The sequence below is a fragment of the Lactuca saligna genome, chromosome 4 (assembly GCF_052625555.1).
Source record: "Lactuca saligna cultivar CGN05327 chromosome 4, ASM5262555v1, whole genome shotgun sequence".
Lineage (NCBI taxonomy): Eukaryota > Viridiplantae > Streptophyta > Magnoliopsida > Asterales > Asteraceae > Lactuca > Lactuca saligna.
Genome location: NC_136420.1, coordinates 63,349,744 through 63,375,410, shown reverse-complemented (window position 1 = coordinate 63,375,410; position 25,667 = coordinate 63,349,744). Strand labels below are relative to the sequence as shown.

The 25,667-nt window shown below is 30.4% G+C and overlaps 1 protein-coding gene across 1 annotated transcript; it reads left to right on the top strand.

The window, feature by feature from the left end:
• The first annotated feature begins 21,342 nt into the window (after nucleotides 1-21,342).
• Nucleotides 21,343-24,033, top strand: LOC145042004 (pyruvate decarboxylase 1). Its single transcript, XM_078990288.1, has 7 exons — nucleotides 21,343-21,923; nucleotides 22,043-22,206; nucleotides 22,293-22,854; nucleotides 22,950-23,038; nucleotides 23,129-23,246; nucleotides 23,358-23,546; nucleotides 23,657-24,033. The coding sequence occupies exons 1-7, from the start codon at nucleotides 21,462-21,464 to the stop codon at nucleotides 23,825-23,827; spliced, it is 1,755 nt and encodes a 584-aa protein (XP_078846414.1). The 5' UTR covers nucleotides 21,343-21,461; the 3' UTR covers nucleotides 23,828-24,033.
• Nucleotides 24,034-25,667: the final 1,634 nt, after the last annotated feature.

Sequence of the window (25,667 nt, the reverse complement as noted above, 5' to 3'; positions counted from 1 at the left end):
TTCATTATTGAACATTTATCATCATATTGTAATATTCTTTTGATAACATGTATAACGCAACAATATACGTTTTCATTTTATATATATGATGGTTGTGTTACTTTCTTTACAATATTCAATTGTTGTGATACTACGTGAAGTCATCCACCCCCGAATGTTTCCGTCATTCTGGTTTGGGGGTGTGACACATATAATCACTCAAAATTTATTGTAAAGGTATTTTAGTCGATTATACTATATTTAAAAAAAAAATCAGATTTAAAGAATAACTAATTCTGTTAATTTATAAAATCTGATTTTTTTTATATTAATTTATTTTAAACTCTAACATAATTTTAAATTATAATTGATTTTGTTATGTTAGAATGAAATTAAATTCTTATGTAATTTAATTTGTTTTAATTTATTCTTAAAGAATGTAATCCCATTTAAGATTTTTTTTTTGATAATTAACATTCTTAAAGAATACAACAACATATATGATGAATAATAATAGTAAGAATACCATTCTAGTAAGAATGAATCTTGAAAATCATATTAAAATTACTACATAAAAAATTAAATATTTTATTTGATAATTCTTTAAGAAAGATGGAATACATCATGTTATAATGACATTATTTGCTAACGTCTTCCATAAAATCGAATTCTAGTCTTTTTTTTTTGGGTTTCTTGTATGTCCATGTGCTATCAACAATCGTCAAACCATCAGAGTTTATAAATAATTCATCAAGCATCGATATTCTTCAAGCATGAAAGCCCCCAATTCTTTAAGAATGAGTGAGAATAGCATTGGAATTTGAGATTTCATCCGACAGAAATGGAATTTGAGATTTCATTTTGACATAATTGCTAATTCACTACCTAATTTGATCTGCATAGGAACTATAAATTTAATGATAAAGTGAACCAAACAATTTGTAAAAACTAAAAATCTAACCTTGACAAGTTACAATGAAGTTGTAATCATCTAACCTTGATTTGTGTGTTTTATTCGATATGAGGAAACGAACACAAGTTCATATAAAACCTTATCAACTTATCAGTTTCTCATGATGCTAGATAGAAGGGTAAAGATGCATCTGCATATCTAATTCGCGTTAGTATGCATACAATTTTGAAGTATATACAACTACTAATGAATTCTAATAAATCCCCGTTGTTAAAAAAGGTTATACTAAGAACTAATACAACTACAAGACATAAAATCTACAAAAAACATAGTGATGAACTTTTAATCAACATTCTATAGGCGTAAATATGCTATCACATGCGTCTAACAAGGAAGATGATACACAATAAACTAAACTTTGGAAACTAAAGGTATGATGTATAGGATTGACGCAATATGGAGTAAGGAAAAGTCATATTCTCAATAACAATCAGAAATTAGGCAGAAAAATAGGAAAAAGAAATCGTAAACATGTCAAAATTGCAATGTGGAGGGAAGATCAGACAAAAATCAGTGAAGAAATTAGTAAAAAAAAAAAAATTTAAAGCTGAGACATCTAATTATTTCATCTCAAATTAAAAAAAATAACAATAAAGTCGAGAAATCTAAATTATTTCATCTCAAATCACTAGTAATTTTCCTAAAACTTCATATAAAAAAATTCAATATTAATTTAAAAAAATGAAAAATATAATAATTATCATTTGCTATATCTGTAAAACCCTTGCCATTATTTTGCAAATGGCAACATGTGAAAATCCCTTGCAATCTGAGAGCTTTTTCAAAGAGTGCTCTTTATTACACAAAAAAAAAAATCATTCGATGAGTAAACCAAAAAAATTGAAATACTACAAACAAGATTATAATTTGAATACCTTCAATTCTTTTCGAAACAATGCCTATTTCTTTTAATTGGATTAATCATGGCTAGATTATCCATCTTCTCCCCTTTCACTAAAAAGATAACCCAGGAATATATGAAAATCCATTTGGATTGTAAATCAAAATTGAATGGGGGAAATCAGAATTTTGAGTAAAAATAGGTTAAGAACACATACTGGTTCTCCAACTTACCCAAGGATGTGAGGTAGCAAATGACAAGAAAATCAAAGATTTTTTTTCCAAGGTCGAGACTTGTGTGCATCGTGAGAAAGAAGAAGAGGTGAAGGTGAGACATGAAGTGAATGTGTAAAAAAGACGTGGTTTTAGTTTTTATCCCAAAAATATGTTGTATTCTAGGATTTCTAACACTTTCAATATTACCTGTTACTTCGACCGACTCACTATGAATATTGGAGGGGAGCAAGAAGTCCATGAGGAAGATGTGGGCTGAATGACAGATCACCGACGTTAGTGTTGTTTGTTTGATGAATGTGGGTTTTAATAGGGTAAAAGAGAAATTGATTTGCTGAAATAAGGGGATATGATAAGTTATTTTTAGATATTAATTAATATACATGTAATATTACTAACATACTATTATTAACTTATTTAATGAATTGATTTTTACTAAATTATGATTAGTTCACCGCACAGTAGATGTCCATCCACATACGAACCTATATATATATATATATATATATATATATATATATATATATATATATATATATATATATATATATATATATATATATATATAATATATATAAAATTTTGAAAACTTTAGAATTTTTACATAACTCCAAAAACTATCATTTAATACATATTGTTTTCAAAATAGGTTTCACATTAGAGTTTTTCTAGAAATCATAACACAAAATACAATGAGGTATACGATAAAGCCTTCGTATTTCCATGATCATCTGAGGTACTTGAAATATAGCCAAAAAGTTTAAGCCCAGAGCTTAGTGAGTCTTCGCCAAAATACCATCACATAACATAACAGACAACATCATGCATAAATGAGCCCTCAGCATGACTGGACCGCCTCGCAGGACCTTCAGCCTATTTGGACTGCTCCCGAGCCTTCGGCATGACCGGACTGCCTCGTAGGGCCTACAACCTATCTTGACCGCCTCACAAGCCTTTAGTCTATCCGGACCACCCTAGGTCTATTGATCTTCAGCACAAAGCAGGACCGCCTCAACCCAACCACACACACATACACTAATCGATATATACATAATTCATAAACACATAATCAATCAAAAAGCAACCACATGTCATATAGATCAATAAGCATATCATCATCCTATCCACCATGATACTAATCTAACAGAACATAACAACATTGAGTCCTAAGATAACTAGGATACCAATCCAAAATGGCCGACATTGGTGCCTTCGACCCATAAGTACCATAAGGAGGACCTACCTCACAAGTAGCACTGAACGGGAAAATCCAACTCCAAAAACTCAGCTCCGCACTCAAAAGCCTACAACCACCAAGTGACCATTTCTATCAAAACCTCGAAATACCCAAAATGCCCTCAAAAGTCAATCTTTGTCAACCATGGTCAAATCCAAAGTCAAAACTCCATGTTGACCTAACTCGTTGAGTGCACATTTCAACTCATCGAGTTACTAGAGTACTCTTAGAAACAGGGAAAATGCGAGCCTACTCACCGAGTTATCAGGAAAACTCGTCGAGCCCCTATAGTATCTAGAAAAGCGGGAGAACCTGAGCCAACTCGTTAAGTTGTCAGGAAAGTCATCGAGTTTTCCCAACTTAACTCAATCAGCCCTTTTTCATCCCTTCTAACACTCAATAATGTAGATCTGATACCTAAGAGCTGGAAAACCACATAAAGTTGCTAACTTTACGTCCATGCATGACACTAGGATGCATGGATGTAGGAATCATATTGGACCAATCATTTCAAAACCCTAAATAAGGGTAAAATTGTATTCTTGCTTTTTAATTAAAAATGGTAATTGAATAAATATTAAATTAATCCTTAGAGTTTTGGATTACTTTCCTTTAAATCCTAAACCTAAATAACCATGCCATCTTTAGGTAAAAAAAATGGAGCAATTTCATCATTATTAGAGAGAGAAATCCCTTACCCTCTTCCATAAACCGACTCAGCCTGGAGGCGATATCGACCCCAGGCAACCTCAACCTCAACCTCTGCAACAAACGTTCTCTATAGGAATCATTCTCTGGTAAGTTTCAGCTTGTTATTGTAATGTAAAATTCTTTCGTTATAAGAATTTGTTTAATTATCTTATTTCTAGTCTCTAATCTGCTAAGATCCTTTATTACTACACCAATTTTGTTATGATTTGCCCTGCAAATTTCTTAGCTCATAAATAATTAGCGATGTATTGTTGAATCTGTATCATATTTATTGCTTAGAGTCACAATTCATCTCCTCGATCATATAATTACTATATCCGTCGAACTTCGATTTTCAGGTTGTTGTTTCACCAGAAACCCTAGTACTGTTTTTTGTTTAAAGTTGTATGCTTACAAAAAAAACCTCACTTTTTTCTCTTTAACAGAGGAGTTAGTTCTAACGATTCAATGCTCTTTAGGTGTTCGATGAGAGTCCTGAGAAAATGAAAATTGACCTATATAGGAGCACATGGTCATTAACGACATGTATTCAAGCGTGACTTGTCAAATACTTGATTGATCACAATTCGGTATATTTAATTTACTATGTGTATAGGTGTATCTTTTATCATGATTGACATGTTTTGTTTGATTCATTTTGTGTTTAGGGAATTCAAATTGGTTGTAAATCATGTTAGACAAAATGAAGGTTGTAGCTTTATCAGCTACGAAAGGGCTAAGCCATGTACAAGTCGAACGTGCAGCAGCAAATGCGACACGTAATGTAAACACATACAGACAAAAAGATGAAGGGACAAGCAGATGGCGAGAAAAGAAAGAACTAAAGACAAAAATGTAACTAAAAAGCATAGAAAAGCAAGCAACTTTGAATTAAAAGAAATGTCAAAAGTGGCAACACATCGGACACTGGATGTACGAGTGTCAGAAACCGGAAAAGACCAAATTGGACATTAAAGCGATGATGCCACATGATTTGGATAAAACGGACATCAAGAAAGATGAGAAGAAAAAGAAGGGAGAAAATGAAGAAAAAAGAAAAGAAAGGAAATGCGTAGGTCAAGTTCAAGTTCAAGTTCAAAGTCATCTGATTCAGATTCTATAAGAATATCTTAGTATAAATAAATGTCTAAATATGAAGATAATTTTAAAGGTTTTTATTGGAAAAAAATCGATCAATAGTTTACCAAAGTAGATGTTTCTCTCAAAATGTTAGTTATTCTGAATATATATATATATATATATATATATATATATATATATATATATATATATATATATATATATATAGATATATATATATATATATATATATATATATATATATATATATGATTTCATGATAGTTATTCTCATAAAATGTTATGATCAAGGGTATAAAGGAATTGCTTGAAGACCTAATAGGAATGGCTTGAAGAAGGAATCAAATAATGATCACACTCATAGTTTAAGAATGTTGTTTTTTATTTGATTTTTAACCGTTCTCTTTTTTATTCTTAAAGAATAAAGGTAATTGTTAACTATTATTACTTATATTCTTTCAGAATGAATGTCATTTATATATGTTTATAGTTGTATTTGTTAAGAATGAATGTAATTACTGATTTTAATATATTAAAATTCTTTTCATATAAAATTTATATTCATTAAAACTTATTAATCTTAATAATATATGTTTATAATATTCTATCATAATTTAATTACTGATTTATAGTTGTATTTGTTAAGAATGAATGTAATTACTGATTTTAAGATATTAAAATTCTTTTCATATAAAATTTATATTCATTAAAACTTATTAATCTTAATAATATATGTTTATAATATTCTATCAGAATTTAATATTTTTTTTCAAGATAATCATAAACACATTCTTTTAGAATGCCCGAATTAACATATTTATTATCCAAAAAATCAGATTTTTAAAGTTTAAAGAATTAATTATTCCTTAAAATATGCAATTTTACCTTTTTAAATTTATGTTGATTGACTAAAATACCCTTAGAATAAAATTATGTTGATTGACTAAAATACCCTTAGAATGAAATTAGATGATATTTTTAATTATCTTTAAATTAATAATATGTATTAATCACTTTCTTAAAATAAATAAAATGTTTAGCCCACAATCATTCTTACATCCACACAATAATTAGTTAGAATACAATAACCTAAAACTATATATATATATATATATATATATATATATATATATATATATATATATATATATATATATATATATATATATATATATATATATATATGGCCTTAGATTATTTTGTTTTTACTAACAATTGTGTACTAGAATGCACAGATCTGGACCACCGGATTGAATATAATCAAATGTCATGATTTGAGGGTCGATGATATTAGAATAGGATAACATGTACCATATATGTCACACCCCCGAACCAGACGGCGGAAACGTCCGAGGGCTATTGTGACTTAATTGAATACCATCACAATGATTATACATGAATCATAACATCATTCATCACCACGCATTGAAATATTACAACCATCAGTGTTTACATTCAGTACATTGTTTTAAAACATTACATTTCCAAAACATAAACCGTTCGACATTAATTAAACCAAACATCATGATATCACTGGATACATTTTCTTCGATTTACCTGTTACCTGAGAATACAAGTATTTTGGAAAAACGTCAACATATGAAATGTTGGTGAGTTCATAAGTAATGTTTGAAAAATAATGATTTGTGTTATTTTGAAAACCACCAGAAAATCCGATATTTTCTGAAAAGATTATTGTAAGTAAGAAAAAGTGTGAAGATCCGTAAGTATGCTTGTTGATTTCTGTAAGTGTAAATAATTGTTCGACTTTGTATGCATTACATAGGTGAAAGTGTTGAATTCCCTAGGAAAACCCGATGTTTTCCTAATACATCAATTTACGTGGCATAGTTAGTATTATTCTGTTACGACGTTGTATTCTATAGTTCCAGGTGACATGGGATTAATTATGGGTTGTGAGTCGTTATAAGCACGCATTAATGAAAATGACTAATTTACAACTTTACAAACGATCCCTTAGGCGTCGTCCGTACTACTCACTTAATCCAATCACCCTAACTTCTCATAGCCCCACGACCGAGGAGAAAAGAGGATGCGAAGCCCCTGTTAATTCCAGAAGTCGTTCAAGGCTATCGTGAATACGAACGACACTTGGTCCAACTCGCATTTGGCTTCTCGACTTTGCTAGTGGTACCAAAGGACCCCTGGGGCCCAACAACATACTAAGGCTATTGAAAGTCCTTTTACAAGGAATTAGGTCATGTAGGACCCAATAACATGTAAGCGTGTTCCCTTCGGGCCTAAAGATCATGTCATTGGGCTAGCTAGGCCCAACAAGCACGATTTGAAACTTTTGAGCCCAAAGAATGTGTATTGACTTCTCATATATTACCATGTGTATATTGTAGTACCGTTGTATATTGATTTTTGATTCGTTATTGATTCGAGACCGAATCGACTCGTTTGGTAACGATTTTGGTGTTGAAGGTGTATTTATTATCAATTTCGCCGGTAGACGTAGTATTCGCACTTTTATTTTAAGGGGTCTATTGTTTTGAGAATGTGAGTTTATCTTCTTAAGCCCTTTCTCGGATAAAATTTACACTTTTAACCCTTTGTGTATAAAAGAATTTCCGGTTTAGTCCGTAAACTATTTTTCTTGACACTTTAGTATCAAAACTTATTGAAAAGACATTTTTAGCACAAATTTTACTTAAAAAACAGCTTAAGTCGTCCCTAAAAATGAAATTTTCTCGGTTGAGACCCCCATTTTTGCAATTTTTACAATTTTAGCCCAAAATGGAAAATTTTACATTTTTAGTCCCTTTCTAATTTGAAAACATTTTTGACCCTTAAAATAGTTTTATTACACTAATAATCCCCTGTTTTTCATAAATGTGCAGTTTCAACCCCTCTATTTTCGGATTTTCGCAATTTGGGGCTTATTGGGCCGAAAAGCCCCATTTTAGCCCATTAGGTTTAAAATTTACATTTTAAGCCCCTCCAAAGTGGTTTTATTCAGAAAAATTATCATAAAGAATGTTTGGACTTGTTTCAACCTCCAGAAATTCTGTTTTGTCGTTTTGGGCCCCTTAGTTTTGTATTTTTGACATTTTGGGCCCAAAAATGGGTTTTGTGTCCAAAAATGTTCATTCTAACTAAATAACTCATTTTTATTGGCTTGATTAGTGGAGAATGGTATAAGATATGTTTATTTCATTCTTCATGTTGTATATCTCGGTTTTTAGGTATTATTAGCTAGTATAATCATCACATAACACATAAAAACCATACATACATGCATAAAATCACACAAGACATACATGAAACTCATAGATCTTGCACATTTGCTTGTATTCTCCCCTACAAAAACTTATAAAACAGAAAAATAGGGGTATGAAGCTCACCTTTGGGTGTGGTTTCGGTTTTTGGAAGAAAATGAGAAGAGTTTGTTGCTATTTTCGGCCCTAGCAACCTTTCTTGGAAGATCTTCAAATTTAGGGGGTTCTAAGATGTAAGATCATGATTCCACATGAGTTAAGAAGAGATTTTTGATCGAACAAGGAGTCTAGAGTGTGGATCCAAGCATCAACTTACCTAAGATGATGATTTTTGTGAAGAATCCTCCTTGCAAAGCCCTTGAATCTCGAAACTTTTGAAGGAAGGTGAAGGGATTTGTGGGGTGTTCTTGAGAGTGCTTAAGAGAATGATTATGTGTGTGTGTGATACTCTCGGCCGAGAGTAATAGAATAAGAAGAGAGAGAGGGAAGTGAAAGGTTATGCATGGATACATGTGATATATGCTTGGTTATCCCTTAGGTATTAAGGAGGTGGCTAATCCTCCTTAATTCTCCATTTCTTTTTTTTCTTCTTCTTGGGCCGAGAGATAGAGGGGAGAGATGGAGACTTGGGCCTTTGGTGCTTAAATCCAAATCATGGGCCCAATTAAATACAATTATGATTCTTGTGGTCCATTATAGCTAATTAGGTTAATTATGGCCCAATGAGGTCCATTTAGGTGTTCTATTTCATTCTAGGCCCAATATGGCCCAAAATATTGAATTAAATGGAAATGGGTCCAATTAGAGCCCATTTAAGAGTTCTAAGCCCAAGATAACCAAATTGGAAGCTTATTGGTCCTTTGGGCCCAATAAAGAAGTCCTAGTCCAAAAATGGCCTTAATAAGAACTTCTGGGGTTTCCAATTGTTTAACGGCTATTTGTGTTGCATGAGGTGTTTGATTGAAACTTTTGTTGTCATAGAGTAAGCATCATACTTGATGTTATGTTTTTGATTCATAATTTGACTTAAGTGTTGTAGTTACAAGGCACAAAATTCCTGATTGTGACAATATAATCACACAAATTTAAGCATAAGGGCATTTTAGTCAATTAACCTATATTAAAAAAGGAAATTTTTGGATTTTTAGGGATAATTAATTCCTTTATTTTTAAAAATATGAATATTTAAACTTAATTCAAATTTAAAAATTCGATTTTATTCTGTCAGAATTATAAAATGCAAACCATAAACTAGTAAATATATTTTTCGATTTTATTCTGCCAGAATGACAAAATGCCAACCATAAACTAGTAAATACATTCTGAAAGAATACACAAAATCGATTCTTGAAATAATAATATACAAAATAATTACATTGTATGATTATGATTTATTGAATAATAACAACATTATGCAAGAATAACAATTATAATTATTAAAAAATAACAATATTCTTAAACAATGATTGTGATTATTCTTTAATTCATTCTTTAAGCGTTTCTCATCAGGTCTTCAAGCCATTCTTCAAGCCATTTCTATCAAAAATTCATTGCCAAAAATTTTGTAGTAATACACTTGTAACAACTGTACACTAAACATATAAATAATTAACTATAATTCTATCAAAATACAAAAATAATATTTTTATAGAATAAAATATTATTGTAGAATGGTTTTAAATATTCTTAAAGAATTTGTATTATCAAGAATATATCCAACGAAAAAAACATTTGAAATATAAATACATGAAAAGATCATGTTAACACAAAAGGTGACTAAAAAAAATAACATTCTTTGTTGAATGTTCTAACAAAATAAAATACTTGTTGCATAATATTCTTAACATTCTTTGTTGTATATTCTAACAGAATAATATATTTGTTGCATAATATTCAGAAGCCACAAAAACTTAGCTTTGATATATGAAAAAAGATAAAAAGATTGCTTAATTTGTTGATTTTCATCTTTTTTCGTTTTCCAAAAAGGATGGTATGCAGTAACTGAAAGTTCTCATCAACTTTCCTCTTGGACGGCTGCTGGCAGAATACATTATGAGAGAATACATAAAAGAATGTTGTTGTTTTTTTCATGCAAGCCTGAACAATGAATAATAAGGTTGCATAAAAAAACTTCAATTGTAATAAAGGGTTAGAAAAAATGAATAAGTCATAAAAAGAAACAAAAACACTAGACCCAAGATGAAAAGATGAGACCGTCTGATTCCATAAAGTTGCTGGCAAGAACCAAAAGTTCTATTCACAATAACAGTACTGGAAATCAATCGAAGCAATTCATGTATCGACTAACTAGGACATTGTTAAATGCCAGACGGTATCCTCGCCACCACTTGCCCTATACATTTTCCATTAGGTTCTTCACATAATTATTTTTGCTGGAAGGGGGTCAACAACTGCACTAAGATATTTGATGTATACCTTCAAAATGTATAAAAATCGTTTTTTTATATTTATATGTGTATATATATATATATATATATATATATATATATATATATATATATATATATATATATATATATATATTAAAATTGAATTAAAGTAAAATAGTAATGAAGAGTAAATGGAAATGGACAAAAAAATGCTTTCGACCATTTTACCAAATAGTTGGCGGGCAAGGATTGCTACACAAAGAATGAAAGAAAAAACTAGAAATACCAATAATTTTGCAAAATTGATAGGTTAGATGAAGCTTACAAGTAATCGATGCTAGGCGACTGCTGCTACGAGGTCTCTCCAAAATCGCCAATAACAGTGAAAATGGAGTGGTGGTAATTGCTGTAGATGGCAGGTGGTTTGAGTTGTTGTTGATCGATAAGAATGGTGAGGAAAAGTGGTTCTTAGTGGTGTTCGATGGACAACAACAACAACACCATCACCCCTCGGTGGTGGTTTTTCCCAGAAGTGAAACACAAAGAAAAAGGAACATGACTCCAACTGAGTCTTCATGGTCGATCGATTACGAAAAAGGAATAAAAAAAGTTTATATATACGGCAGTGGTGCTTGATACCTGCTGCAGTAACAGTAACACTCCAACTAAGTGTTTGGAATTGTTAAGAATTGAAGAAATTAAAAGATGGAGGTCGGCGAAGAGAGGAAGTGGGCAGCAGTGATGGTGATGGTGTTGATGCCGATGATGAACGTATTCGACCACACACATGACTCGGTCAAATATATTTACTTTATTTCCTTAATTGCAAGATTTCGATTAAATGATTTCCATTATTAAAATTACAAAAGGTCCAAAATACCCTTTAATGATTTATTATTTTTTGAATTCTTATTGTTGCATTTAGGTACACAATAGTTGCTAAAAACATTTGAACATTTCTCTCTCTCTCTCTCTCTCTCTCTCTTTAATTAATCAATGGACAGGATTTTAGAGTGTATGATATAACAATGGGATAACATGTACGATATAATCACACAAAATTTAGCAAAAGGGTATTTTAGACAACTAACTACATTTATAAAAGGAAAATTTTTGGATTTTTAGGGATAATTAATTCTCCTAATTTTAAAAATCTGAATTTTTTTTAATTAATTTAATTTTAATTCTAACGTAATTTGTAAACATAACCGATTTTATTATGTCAGGATATTTTTTTGTTAGAATGATTCTTTCAGAATTTCATTTTATTAGAATATTATTGAAGAATAACAAAATTTTTGAATCTGATGTTGAAAAATACCAACATTCTAATATATTCTTGTACATCCGAAGTTAAATACGAATTCAAACGTATTCTTACAAACTAAAAGCCTTATACATTTTAATATAAATATACATATTCTAAAAGAATATCAACAAAAAATGAATAATTTTTTTAAAAAATAACAACATTCTTAATTTTGTATATATGATTAAACTTTATTCATTCTTCAAGTTTTTCCTATTAGGTCTTCAATGCATTCTTCCATCCATTCTTATTACAAATACAACAAAAACTAATAATGATTAACAACATGTTTTTTCAATTAACTATCACTTTATATATTCTGGTAGAATACATAGAATACATTCTGGCATAATACAACGAAAATGTGATGTATTATCGTAAGAATATAATTCTTCACAAATATACTTGTTGTTGAGCTCAATTCTAAATGTTTCTCTTGTATGATTAATATTTTAATCCTTTCTTCAAGCCACTTTGAAAGAATAACGTGCATTACTCGTTAGTATTAAAAATTAAGAAAATATACTTGTTTTTAACAAACATTCTTAAAGCCATTTTAACAGAATGTATTTATACAAATAAATGTTGATAGAATACACTATCGAATATTCTATAAGAATACGTATACTTTATTCTAACAAGATATTACTTAGAGTCTAATAGCTATAAAAAAAACATGTTTATTATGCAATAATGATACCATAAATATTCTCCCAGAATGGTTTTGAATATTCTTAAAGAGTATAGAATTAATTCAAAGAAATCAAATTAAATCATCATGTTTAACGAATAACTAACCATAAGTAAAGTTCAAATAGATAAAATAAAGTCCTCATTAGACCAACACATACTATATTAACAAAACTACATTAACTAATTTTCAAATGGATATGAAGACTTATCAGTGGACATTAAGTGCAAATGAATGGATGAAATATTTGATTCAAGCATTTTAACAAACAACTAGTGGGCAAAATCAGATGCCTTTTTAGTTTCAAGCTAGATGTCATTCCATTCATACTTTGCTAATAGATTCGACCAATTCCGAAGAGCATGAATGATGCTTGAGTTATACAGATATGGATTACCAAGGTTATAATAAAACATTACAATTTGATTGCAAAAGTTATTACAAAAAAAATTGAATGTCAAAAGAAAAATTACAGAAGTGATACAAACATTTATCATCATTATCATAATTAAATTGCACTTATTACATATATTGAATATGGAGTTTAGTATGTGGAGTTCTCATGAAAATGTAAAATATATTAAAGAATTCTTCAACTAACTTGCAAACTTGAATTTCATATTGATCAAAATTTGCTAATATATAATAACTAAAATGACATTGTGTTAATTGCAGTAGTATTTTTCCACTGACTTGCAAATCTTGAATCCCCTGCCTGGTTGAATTTTTCAAAATCCAACAATCAATATTCATATAAAATAATCGATCAAATACTCTGATATAATTTAGAATTACAAACTAAATTAAATAAACCAAACTAACCTCCATAAAAACGCCGACAATTTATAAATTTAACAAAAAAAAAAAAATTGAAATTGAACAAAACTTATATAATCATAAATCTTAACAACACACCAAAATTGAATTCCAAAAAAAGGTGAAACATGAAATTGTAACCATTAAAGATAAATCCGAATCAGAAATCAAAGCCAATTGAAAAAAAAAAGAAGAAGAATCACCTGGTTCATCCTCTTTTTCCTCATTGTGTCGCTGACAGGAATCATAAGTTGCATAGCAAAGGAAATTTCAAAAGAATTTTTTAAATAGATCGGAGATAACGTTGGTGTAAGTTAATTGCACCAGCAGATAATAGGGGAATGGTAACGGGTGGTGTAGGAGTGGCGGTGAAGAGGGTCACCGAGATTCTTTGGACGGCGATTGAATGAGCATCTGGCCGAAGGTGTTGGTGACGTACGGCTAATGAAAAAATGGTGTAAGGTTATTGAGATGAAAAAGACGTGTAAAAGGATTTCAAAATTGATTTCCCTATTTTTAGGAGATATTAAATGTTTTAAAATGTCTACTATAATTAAATAGTGTTAGATTACTACCATACCCTTTTACTACTTATTAATTATTAAAATATTCTTAAATTTTGATTGGTTCTTAGATGCACACAATACTTATTGGAAACATTTGAACCTAACTCTCTCTCTCTCTCTCTCTCTCTATATATATATATATATATATATATATATATATATATATATATATATATATATATATATATATATAGAGAGAGAGAGAGAGAGAGAGAGGAAGGATCATTTGAGAACCTATAGTTTCCTGAGAACCCTAGAACTAATTTAAGACCACTCGATCAAAAAAATGAAGGATTAAGATGCATGGTGGCATTTTTGTAAATAAGTTAAAAACTAATTAGGCAAGGGCATCTTAATTATATCATATATAGGGAAATTTAGGGTAGAAATCGAAACCCTTTATCTCTCATTCACGTCCTAAACCACCATTGCCATTAGAACTGGAATCTTCACCCTTCTTCACGTTTTCTTGTCATCGCTTATCTGAAATCGGATTTGAAATTGCCACCAGATCTATAGTCGTAACTATTGAAGATCCTTCTTAATGTTCACATCTTAGCCTTCGTCAATCTTACATCCTCATCGCCGAGATCTCTTCTAGTTTCATACAGGTCCCATTTCGTTGTTGATTTCCACTACGATTGCCTTTGAGTTCCACCACAATCACCGTCTATTTCCATTACAATCACCACAGATTTTCATGACAATCACCATCGATGACCACCATTATATCGAGTATCGTGAATCAGATACGTTCTGTTACTATTCTTAGGTTTATTTCTTTTTTTCTTTCCGTCATCGATCTCTTGTCTCCAGTCGATTTTATATCCACCGCCTCTTCACATCCACAATTCCATTTAAATCTGGTATTATTACATCTTTCGTTCATCAATATATTATCTCTGATATCGTATCTACTTTCTTCATTAGTTATTCAATCAAATAGTAAGGTAGAGTTATTTTTCTAATTTTTGGATCCAAAAATGAGAAGACTGGAGGTATGCTCCTTTCTGATTTTGACTCGTTTTACTTTCATTGTGCATAAATTAATTAATTGTTTTTTATATTCAAGAAGCTTTTATAATTTTATATCAATATATGTATATCATTATATCATCATATGGACATGTATCTCAATAATTAACACATAAATCCTTACTGTGATATTGATTATTAAGAAAGATGGAAATGGTATAGTTTGTGGAAGCTTGATTGAATTGTAATTTAGTGCTAATATGTAATTTATATTCATCGATACCACAAATTAGTCATTGATTCCCACAATGGATGTTATTTTCATTATAATTTGTTGAAGCTTGATTGTTTTAATTTGGGAAGAAGGTTGTTGAATTTTATTTGTATTTTAATTGTGTTATTTATGGTGCTAATTGTAGGTGGTTGTTGTCTACGATTCCCTATGGTGATAGAGATATGCTTTTATAAGACTTCTGGTGAGTATCACTTTAGGCTTCTTTCAACTTAAATCACTTTTTTTGGTAATAATAAAAATATATTAAACATATTTGGTCACTTAGGCGGTGTTTGACTTAGATTTTTAAGGGTCAAAAGCCCTTTTTGGAAAAGTTGCAAAAAGTCAGGTTTTCCTGACTTTTCCAAAAAGTTGATTTTCCTTCTATTAAAAATCCAAAAGTGGGTTTTAAAATTGTTTTGCCAAACATATTTTGGCTTCTATCTTTTTCTAAAAGACCTTTTGGCTTCTCAAAAGCTAAGCCAAACACCCCCTTAGTTCATATTCTATGTGCATATCTAACAGGTTGTGAGCGAGAACATTGTTGCCTTTGACTGCAATGGAAAAGAAGTTGAGTATCAACTACTACTGATAGTAAATGATGATATTTCCCTTAGAAAGAAACCTTAATATACATATAAATCACATATGAATTACATGTGATTCACATGTAGTTCACATATGAATCACATGTGATTCACACGGAAATCACAATTACATGTGATTCACATGTAAATCACATGTGAATAACATATGATTCACATGTAAATCACAATTACACGTGATTCACATATAAATCATATGTAATTCACTTCAAAAACACAAGTTGGTCACATATGATTGACATGTAAATCACATTTATACATGATTCATATGTAATTCACATATGAATCACATGTGATTCACACCTAAATCGTATATGATTCACATGTAAATCACATGCAATTCACATGTAAATCATATGTGATTCATGTGTAAATCACATGTGAATTGCATGTGATTCATATGTGAATCGCATGTGATTTATATGTTAATCACATATGTATTTTTGTGAGCGTTTTTGCATCGATCATTTTTTAAAAATTTTCTTGTAGATTTGGAAGAAATTGTGGTGAATATTGAAGAGGTGAAAATGATAAATTGAAGAAAATAAGGAAATATTGACACGAAAACATGAAAACGCTTTGAAATTTGTAGCATTTTTATATATTTTATATTTTATTTTGTATCGAATAAAATACTTGTACTATTATGTTTATATATTAATTAATAAAAATGAGATTTTTTTTAATTTACCTACGAATATTATAGTATAAGAAATATACATATATGCAATTGAAAAAATATGCATATATGCTCCTAAAAATTTATTTATTTTTTTAAAAAATGCAATTTTTTTTTTGAAAAATAACAGCTTTTTTTTAAATGCAGTTTTTTTTTTTTTTTTTTTTTTTTTTTTTTTTTTTTTTTTTTTTTTTTTTGAAAAAAATATAACATTTTTTAAAAAATCTGTAGTTTTTTAGATAAAATTGAAGTTATTTTTTTTTTATGTAAAAATGCAGTTTTCTTTAGAAAAATTGCAGTTTTTTTGAAAAAGAAATGCATTTTTTTTAAAAAATATTTTATTTTTTCAATTTTTTTCTCAAAAATTCATGTTTTCTATAAAAAATTAAAAAATATGTATTAAAAAAAACGAATAATAATATATTTAAAAAAATCTGAAAATTTGATTTATAATATAAATTTTTAGACATTTATATTAATAAATTAAATAACACAAAAAATTAAGGGTTTAGGTTATTTTTGGTCACTTAACTTTTGGTTTTGTGCTCATTTGGTCATTTAACTACTTTTAAGTTTTAAAAGGTCATCAAACTTTTGGCTTCGTGCTCATTTAGTCACTTAACTTTTGTTTTGGTCACATTTAGTCACCAAACTTTTAAAATTGTGTTCATTTAGTCACTAAACTTTTAAATTTTTTTAAAAGTTTAATGACTAAATGAGCACAATTTTAAAAGTTAGGTGACTAAATGAACACAAATCTAAAAGTTGGGTGACTAAATGTGACCAAATCAAAAGTTAAGTGACTAAATGAGTACAAAATCAAAAGTTTGATGACCTTTTAAAACATAAAAATAGTTAAGTGACCAAATGAGAAAAAACCAAAAGTTAAGTGATAAAAAATGACCTAAACCTAAAAATTAAACATTAAATTAGATTTGGTAAGATGACGATCATGTCCTTAATGAATTACTTTTTATCCAACGCTCCAATTTTAGTTATCGGGTTCTCGGAAAAATATGAGTTCTCAATCGATCACACGCATACACCCTCCCCCCCCCCCCCCCCCCCCCCACACACACACACACATATATATATATATATATATATATATATATATATATATATATATATATATATATATAATGTGTGTCGACCAAAAGTTACTGTTAATTACTTAATTAAGTGAGTTTTACTTTCCTAAGCCACAATCATGCACCATATTCTTCTTGTTGTAAGAGTTTTCTAGCATACGCTTCTATTATGCGCCTCCCTATAAGCATTTGTTTTGTTGAAGAACAAATTAATTAATATTAAGAATCTCTCTCTCTCTCTCTCTCTCTCTATATATATATATATATATATATATATATATATATATATATATATATATATATATATATATATATATATATATATATATATATTCTTCCTCACTTTCACAATCCATCTAGATTACTTAAATAATCTTTAAAGTGTTCTCCTACAAACCAACAACACTCATTTTCTTTAAACATTTGTTGTTCTAAAAAGTTACAAGTTTAACCCCTAAGTTCATTATTTATACGTATTTTAGCTTTTTTTTTTTCTTTCGATTTTACATCTTTATTTCTTTGTGACTATTCTATGATGTTTTTAGGTTTTACATATCCTCCATAATAAATGAAAAATAATTTGCGACTTGCTATCCTTTTATATATTACGTCACATGTCATTTTATGGTAAATTTGGATTAAATTTTATCCATGTATCATTTTATGATTTTTAGGGTTTAAACCCTATTTAAGCAACATTATGACCCCTGATCCTCTCATTTGTCAACCTTCATTACCCTTTGAGCCTCATTTTAAAACCCTAGCCCCTGTAAAGAAGATTTGACCCTCGTTGTGTGTGCTAGTGAGCTTTAAAGAAAGAGCTTTGATCAAGGGAGAGCTTGTAGATCCAGATTCTACTCATCATTTCTAGCTTCATTGAGGTATAAAGCTTGGAACTTTCTCATTTTATGCTTAGATATAGTCTTTATGGAGTTTGGTCACTTTTGGTCCCATGAATGAGATCTAGTAGGAATTCTTCCACTCCAGAAGTTAGGAGTTGCTTCTCTTTATGTTTATGAGGCCCTTAGTCCATAAAGTTAGCATTTCTTTATGGTTGTGGATCAACCATCCATGTTTTTATCTAGGGCTTGAGTTCATTTAAGCCATGAAAAGGTTCAAAGTTAATGATTTTATGGATTAAGACGTTCTCCAAGGCTTGGATTTCAAGTTTGGACGTCTGGTTACAAGTATCAAGTGCTTAAAGGAAAAGGTGCTTAATAGGGGCGTACGCAAGTGTACGCTGCACATACGCGTTTGAGTCCCCAATCAGTCATGCGACCTAGTACATCGGACGTACATCTAGTACGCGTAACATGCCAAGCCTGGTGATGGGCTTTGTGTTTTAGGCCATAATTTAACTATTAGGGGTTTTGGGCCTTGTTGGGCCACTAACGTTTCTGACTTTGGGCCATTGCTATGCTTTGTGCCTTCTATGATTTGGGCCCATATTGGGCTTTAGGTAACCTTTCGGAAATTAGACCACTATTGGGCTTTTCGTGCCATTAAGTTCGGGCCTCAGATATTGGGGCAAGTGAGGAAAGCGTAAAATGGTCTTTTACCCTAGGTGTTGGACCAATGAACTAGATTCCTGACTGTGGATTATGCCCCAATTAATCTTTTTTAATGGCAACAGACTGATTTGAGTTTGCTCACTATACTGTAGGACAATAGGATATGTTATGTGTTTGTAGTCTTTGTGACTCCTATTGTATGTTTTGTATGCATGTGTACCTGTTTGTTATATGTATGTGGGGGTGAAATACACTCGGGGGTGAAATAGACCTGACACAGCCTTGTGCTGACATATGAGTTGAAATACACTCGGGGGGTGAAATAGACCTGACATAGCCTTGAGCTGACATATGAGTTGAAATAGACTCGGGGGTGAAATAGACCCAACACAGCCTTGCGTTGGCATATATGTATGGTATGCGTTATTTTTGTGGAACCCACTAAGCTTCATGCTTATGATTTTTAGTTTATGTTTGAGGTACTTCTGAATCGAAGGGAAAGAGTTTAGGATGATCACATCGCACACACACCATGATTTTCCATTTATTTGAGTCTGATGTGTTTGGGATGATTATAAATACATTATGATATCCATTTGGTTTTACTAAACACGTTTGGTTGATGTTTTAATTAATATGAAAAAAAATGGCTTTAAATTTTGAGATGTTACAAACATATAGATAAAAATGCCCATAAAAGCCCAAACTTTTTTTGGCCTAAATCCATTAACCACACATAGCACGAGGGCTTTATTGGGTGTCTAAGTTAAAAGAGAGAATGTGAAAACAAAAGACTTCTTTGTGCAACTCTAATACCTCATAGAACAAATTTATGTTTTTAATGTTTAATCAAAAATATAAAAACAATTTAAAAGGAACTAAGATTTTGCCTACAACGTAATGCAACTACTCCAATCCGCATTTTTAAGTTAAATTGTGATGATTTGGTAGGTAAATATACAAAATCGGTATCACTCACTAACTCCAAAATATATCGTTGAATGAAAAAACATTATATGTGATTATATATATATATATATATATATATATATATATATATATATATATATATATATATATATATATATATATATATATATATATATATATATATATATATATAAGCAAAAAAAAACATAAATAAACTGGAATTTATACTGACACACACACACACACACACACATATATATATATATATATATATATATATATATATATATAAGTAAGATTTTTTTAAACTTAACAAACAAAATTAAAAAAAAAAAAAAACATACGTAGAAAGCATACATAAAAAGATGCAAAAAACGTAAAAAAAAAAGTTACATTGAAATATAGACAAACTTGAATTTATACCGAAACCTATATAAAAGACAAGTAAGATTTTTTTTTATTCAAAACATTGACCGTCTCGAATTTATAACGACATACGTATAAAAATAAACATATAAGAATTAGTTTTTTTTATTATGATAACTAACAAAAATATAAATCATAAAGGCTACAAATGACCAAATGAGAAGTCTTTTCCTATAATAAATGAAAGTTTTTTTTGCCACATGTCCTCTTCTCATTTATTTGCACACATAACATTTTTTAGAATTTTTAAAATTTCTATTTTCCACCTGTCATATTATTGTATTTTTTATTTTATTAAATTAAAATTCCACATTTAATGTGTAAAGTAATATATATGTAAAATATTTATTAGAAAGAGTTTATATATGTAATGTATTAAATACATTAAAATATCATTAATTTTAATAATTCAATTTTTTTTTATTTTTCTTTTAAATTAAAATTTGTCAAATTGTTAAAATTTTATATTTGTTTTTTTTAATTAAACCCATGTAATACATGGATCTTACACTTAGTTTATAATGTAGAGAGGTTTAATACGATATTTGATAAAATTTAAAGTAAAAAGGTAAAATTACATTTTAAAAAATAAAAAATTAAAAAATATTATTTTATACCAGCCAATTTCCATCGACGTTGGTATTTGATATATAGTATTAAGTATTGTTTTGTTTTGTTTTTGACTTCATAGTCGACACATGAAAAGTAAAACTATTATATTCACAGCCCATAGTGTCCAAATTTGAAAACCACCTCCTTGTTTATGAATATGATTCCACTAAAATTATGCGTATAAGTACACATCCGCAAATCCCAAACATTAAACTAATCCCAATTTAGAACCAATTTCCCATTTATTATCTCTAAGATTTTGCTAATTGCTATCAGCATCAACTTAATCCCATGGAACCTGATTATGAAGTTGGCGCCAAGACAGAGCCGATAACCAGCAAGCCGTTACCAAGCGAAACCCTTGGCGCGCACCTGGCTCGCCGTTTAGTTCAGATCGGTGTGAAGGACGTGTTCTCTGTTCCCGGCGACTTCAACTTGACTTTACTTGACCACTTGATCGCCGAGCCGGGTCTCAACCTCGTTGGCTGCTGCAACGAGCTAAACGCCGGCTATGCAGCCGATGGATACGCACGAGCTAAAGGAGTCGGCGCCTGCGTCGTGACGTTCACCGTCGGTGGGCTGAGTGTGCTCAACGCGATCGCCGGTGCTTACAGTGAGAATCTGCCCGTGATTTGTATAGTCGGTGGACCCAATTCCAACGATTATGGGACAAATCGGATTCTTCATCATACAATTGGGTTACCGGATTTTACACAGGAAATGCAATGTTTCCAAACTGTCACTTGTGCTCAGGTACGCTGATTTTAATTTCCAAGGCTTTTGTATATTATCGATTTTGAAATTGAGTAACAATGATTTTTATATGATCTTGTTATATGATATTGATGGATTTACGATGAATGAAACAACAGGCAGTGGTGAATAATTTGGAAGACGCACATGAACAAATTGACACTGCAATTTCTACTGCGTTGAAAGAAAGCAAACCAGTGTACATCAGTATAAGTTGTAATCTGCCTGGAATTCCTCATCCTACATTTGCCAGAGAACCCGTTCCTTACTTTCTTCCACCAATGTAAATCTTATGATCCATCAACACATTTATAATGAACAAATTTCATTGCGATTACTTGTATAATTTACGCACTACATCTTCTACAGATCCAGCAATCCATTAGGGCTAGAAGCAGCAGTAGAAGAAACAGCAAAATTCTTAAACAAAGCTGTGAAACCAGTCATTGTAGCCGGATCCAAATTGAGAGTTTCAAAGGCTCAAAAAGCGTTTATGGAATTCGCAGATGCTTCAGGGTTTCCAATCGCGATAATGCCATCAGCGAAAGGACTTGTACCCGAACAACACCCGAACTTCATTGGCACTTATTGGGGCGCAGTCAGCACCAATTTTGTAGGAGAAATAGTCGAATCAGCTGATGCGTACATTTTCGTGGGACCCATTTTCAATGATTATAGCTCTGTTGGGTACTCATTGTTGATAAAGAAAGAAAAATCCATCATTGTTCAGCCTAATCGTGTGACAATTGGACATGGTCCTTCTTTAGGGTGGGTGTTCATGGCAGATTTCTTGAGCGCTTTAGCTAAAAAGGTGAAAAAGAACAACACAGCATTGGAGAACTATCAGAGAATCTTTGTGCCCAATGGTGTGCCTTTAAAGTACGAGAAAAATGAACCTCTTAGGGTTAACATCCTCTTCAAGCATATTCAAGTACGATTATTTATTTGTGTGTGTGTTTTTTTTTTTTTTTTTTTTATAAAGTATATTTGTTTTTTCTTTTTTGTTTACATTTATTTCATGGACAGGAAATGTTGAGTGGAGAAACTGCTGTAATTGCTGAGACAGGTGACTCGTGGTTCAATTGTCAAAAACTACGTCTCCCTGAAAATTGTGGGTAAGAAATTTCGCAAATTATGAACAAATTTTACAATATAATTATAAAATATAATTTTTTTTTACTGACATACTTTTCATTTTTATAAAGTTATGAATTCCAGATGCAATATGGATCGATTGGTTGGTCTGTAGGTGCGACTTTGGGTTATGCTCAAGCAGCCAAAAACAAGCGTGTTATTGCTTGCATTGGCGATGGTAGTTTCCAGGTCAGATTATTAAACATTAAACAATTTCTATTAATTCTTGTACATGGGAAATAATTTTCTACAAGGTTTAATAAACGATATTTAATTAATCGTTACCTTTTTTTTAATCAGGTAACAGCGCAAGATATTTCAACAATGATTCGATGTGGACAAAATACAATTATATTCCTAATCAACAACGGGGGTTACACAATCGAAGTGGAAATCCATGATGGGCCTTATAATGTCATCAAGAATTGGGACTACACTGGACTTGTCAATGCTATCCACAATGGTGAAGGCAAATGTTGGACTTCCAAGGTTAGATAAAAAAAAAAAAAAAAAAAAACACATATTTCTTGTGTTTACGACTTACGAGGTTTAAAATAATAACTTTTTGTCTCAATGAATTACTTAAATTGTGGTAACAGGTTCGAACAGAGGAGGAGTTGGTGGAAGCAATTGCTACAGCAACAGGAGCACATAAGGATTCATTGTGTTTCATAGAAATATTTGTGCATAAAGATGACACAAGCAAAGAGTTATTGGAGTGGGGTTCACGTGTCTCTGCTGCTAATAGTCGCCCTCCAAACCCACAGTAGTGAAAACAACGTTATGGTTACTCATGTAATGATGTCTTGTCATGAATAAAATGTTTTGAGTCTGGATTTTACATAATGGTAGTGTAATAATTGTGTCACATTTGTAGTGATTGTAAATTATGAACTCTATGAGGTATTTGTAACTTATGATGATTTTAGTTTTTTGAATGTTACTTGGTCGGTTTTTCCATTAGGCCTTGGTGTTACATGTATGTTATGAATTTTATTAGTTTGATGTTGAAGATGGTTTTGGTCTTTGCTTTTGGTTGAGCTATCGAATGTTGATATGTAAGAGTAAGCTAGAATTAGGGTTATTTTGATAATTATATTGGTTAGTTATTTGGACAAGAAATAATGACAGTTACTGTAGTTATTTGGACACATTGGCAATTGGGTAGTTATTTCTTATGGTTGATTTGAAGAGTTGCAAGAGTTAAAGTTGTGTCTATGTATGTGTATATATTATTAAAGACATTTAGGTTAATTTTGGCTGAAAAGCTAACGGTTAGCTCATAAGATAGCTAGAAGATATAAAATGATATAAAGAGCATTAAAAAATATTATTTTTATAATTAATTAAGAGTATATTTGAAAATATTTTAAAAAACTCAAAAAAAAGCTATTATAAATAGCTTGTTAGAAAGCTAACTTTTAAACTCTTTGTTGGCTTGCAAACATAACTTAAAAAAATTTGAAAAATAAGTTAATTGTGGTGTGTTAAACACAACTTCAATTGCAGAAAATGTCTTAGATTAGCTTGAAGATTTTTTATTTTATTTATTTATTTATTTATTTATTTATTTTTTTTAAAGAAAGTTCCCTAATTCCTACAAATGCATATTGCAGAAAATGCGGCACCTTGTGTCGCTTTTAGATTAGCTATAGAATCAAAGAGTGAAAGAGTAAAGAACACTAATGTTGTTTTTTTATTTATTCCTACAAATGCATATTGCAGAAAGTGTGTAAGGATATGGTAACTAAACTAAACTTTTACAAAGGTTTCAAATAGGGCATCTCTTTGTAGAAAGGTCAAAATAAACAATAGTTGTATACGAAAGACACATAGAAACAGAATATAGTAGCACACATAGAGTCGTCTCACTATTAGACGTTTTGAAGATGTAACCATAGACAATGATGAATCTAGATAACTTGGTTTTCTAAGCTGGTAATAATGAAAAAGTCAAAAATACTTGTGATGGGTCGGTTTAGATTGAGTCGAACAAGTAAAAACAAGGTCATTTTGAAAAAAAAAAAAAGAAAAGAAAAAGAAAGAAGAAGAAGAAGAAGAAGAAGTAGCCAGGTTCAACTGGACAAGTCAAACGACTTAAAAACAGCTAACTTGAACCATAAAGACGGATTTTTGCATACAAATAATAATTCTATTGCACGATTGGGTCAATTTTCTTTTTTAAAGCCCCTGCTTGCAACAACCATTTTGATACAACCTACAATTTGAGAGGAGTTGTGTTGCTTTTCAAGTTTTTCTATAACCATTCACCATTCCTTTTGGTAACTAGTAGTCCATATGCTATTAGTCCACATGTTTATGCACCCTTTTGTCTTTAGCCTATTAGGATTAGGTTTCTTAGCAAGCTGTTTATTCTTCTTCTTGTTCGTAGCTCCAAGACTTTCTAATGAAAAACTACCACTTACTCTCTTTCATTATGAATGTTGTTCTATTATTATGGTATCAGAGCTTGGAGGTTTGAGATGTTGATTTGTGACATCTCTACTTTTCACAGGCATAAATTACTTTTTTATTTATGCTTATTTAAAACAAAGTTTATTTATAAATGTTGAATTTGTCCCATAAAAGTATTTCCGAATAAATGTTTTC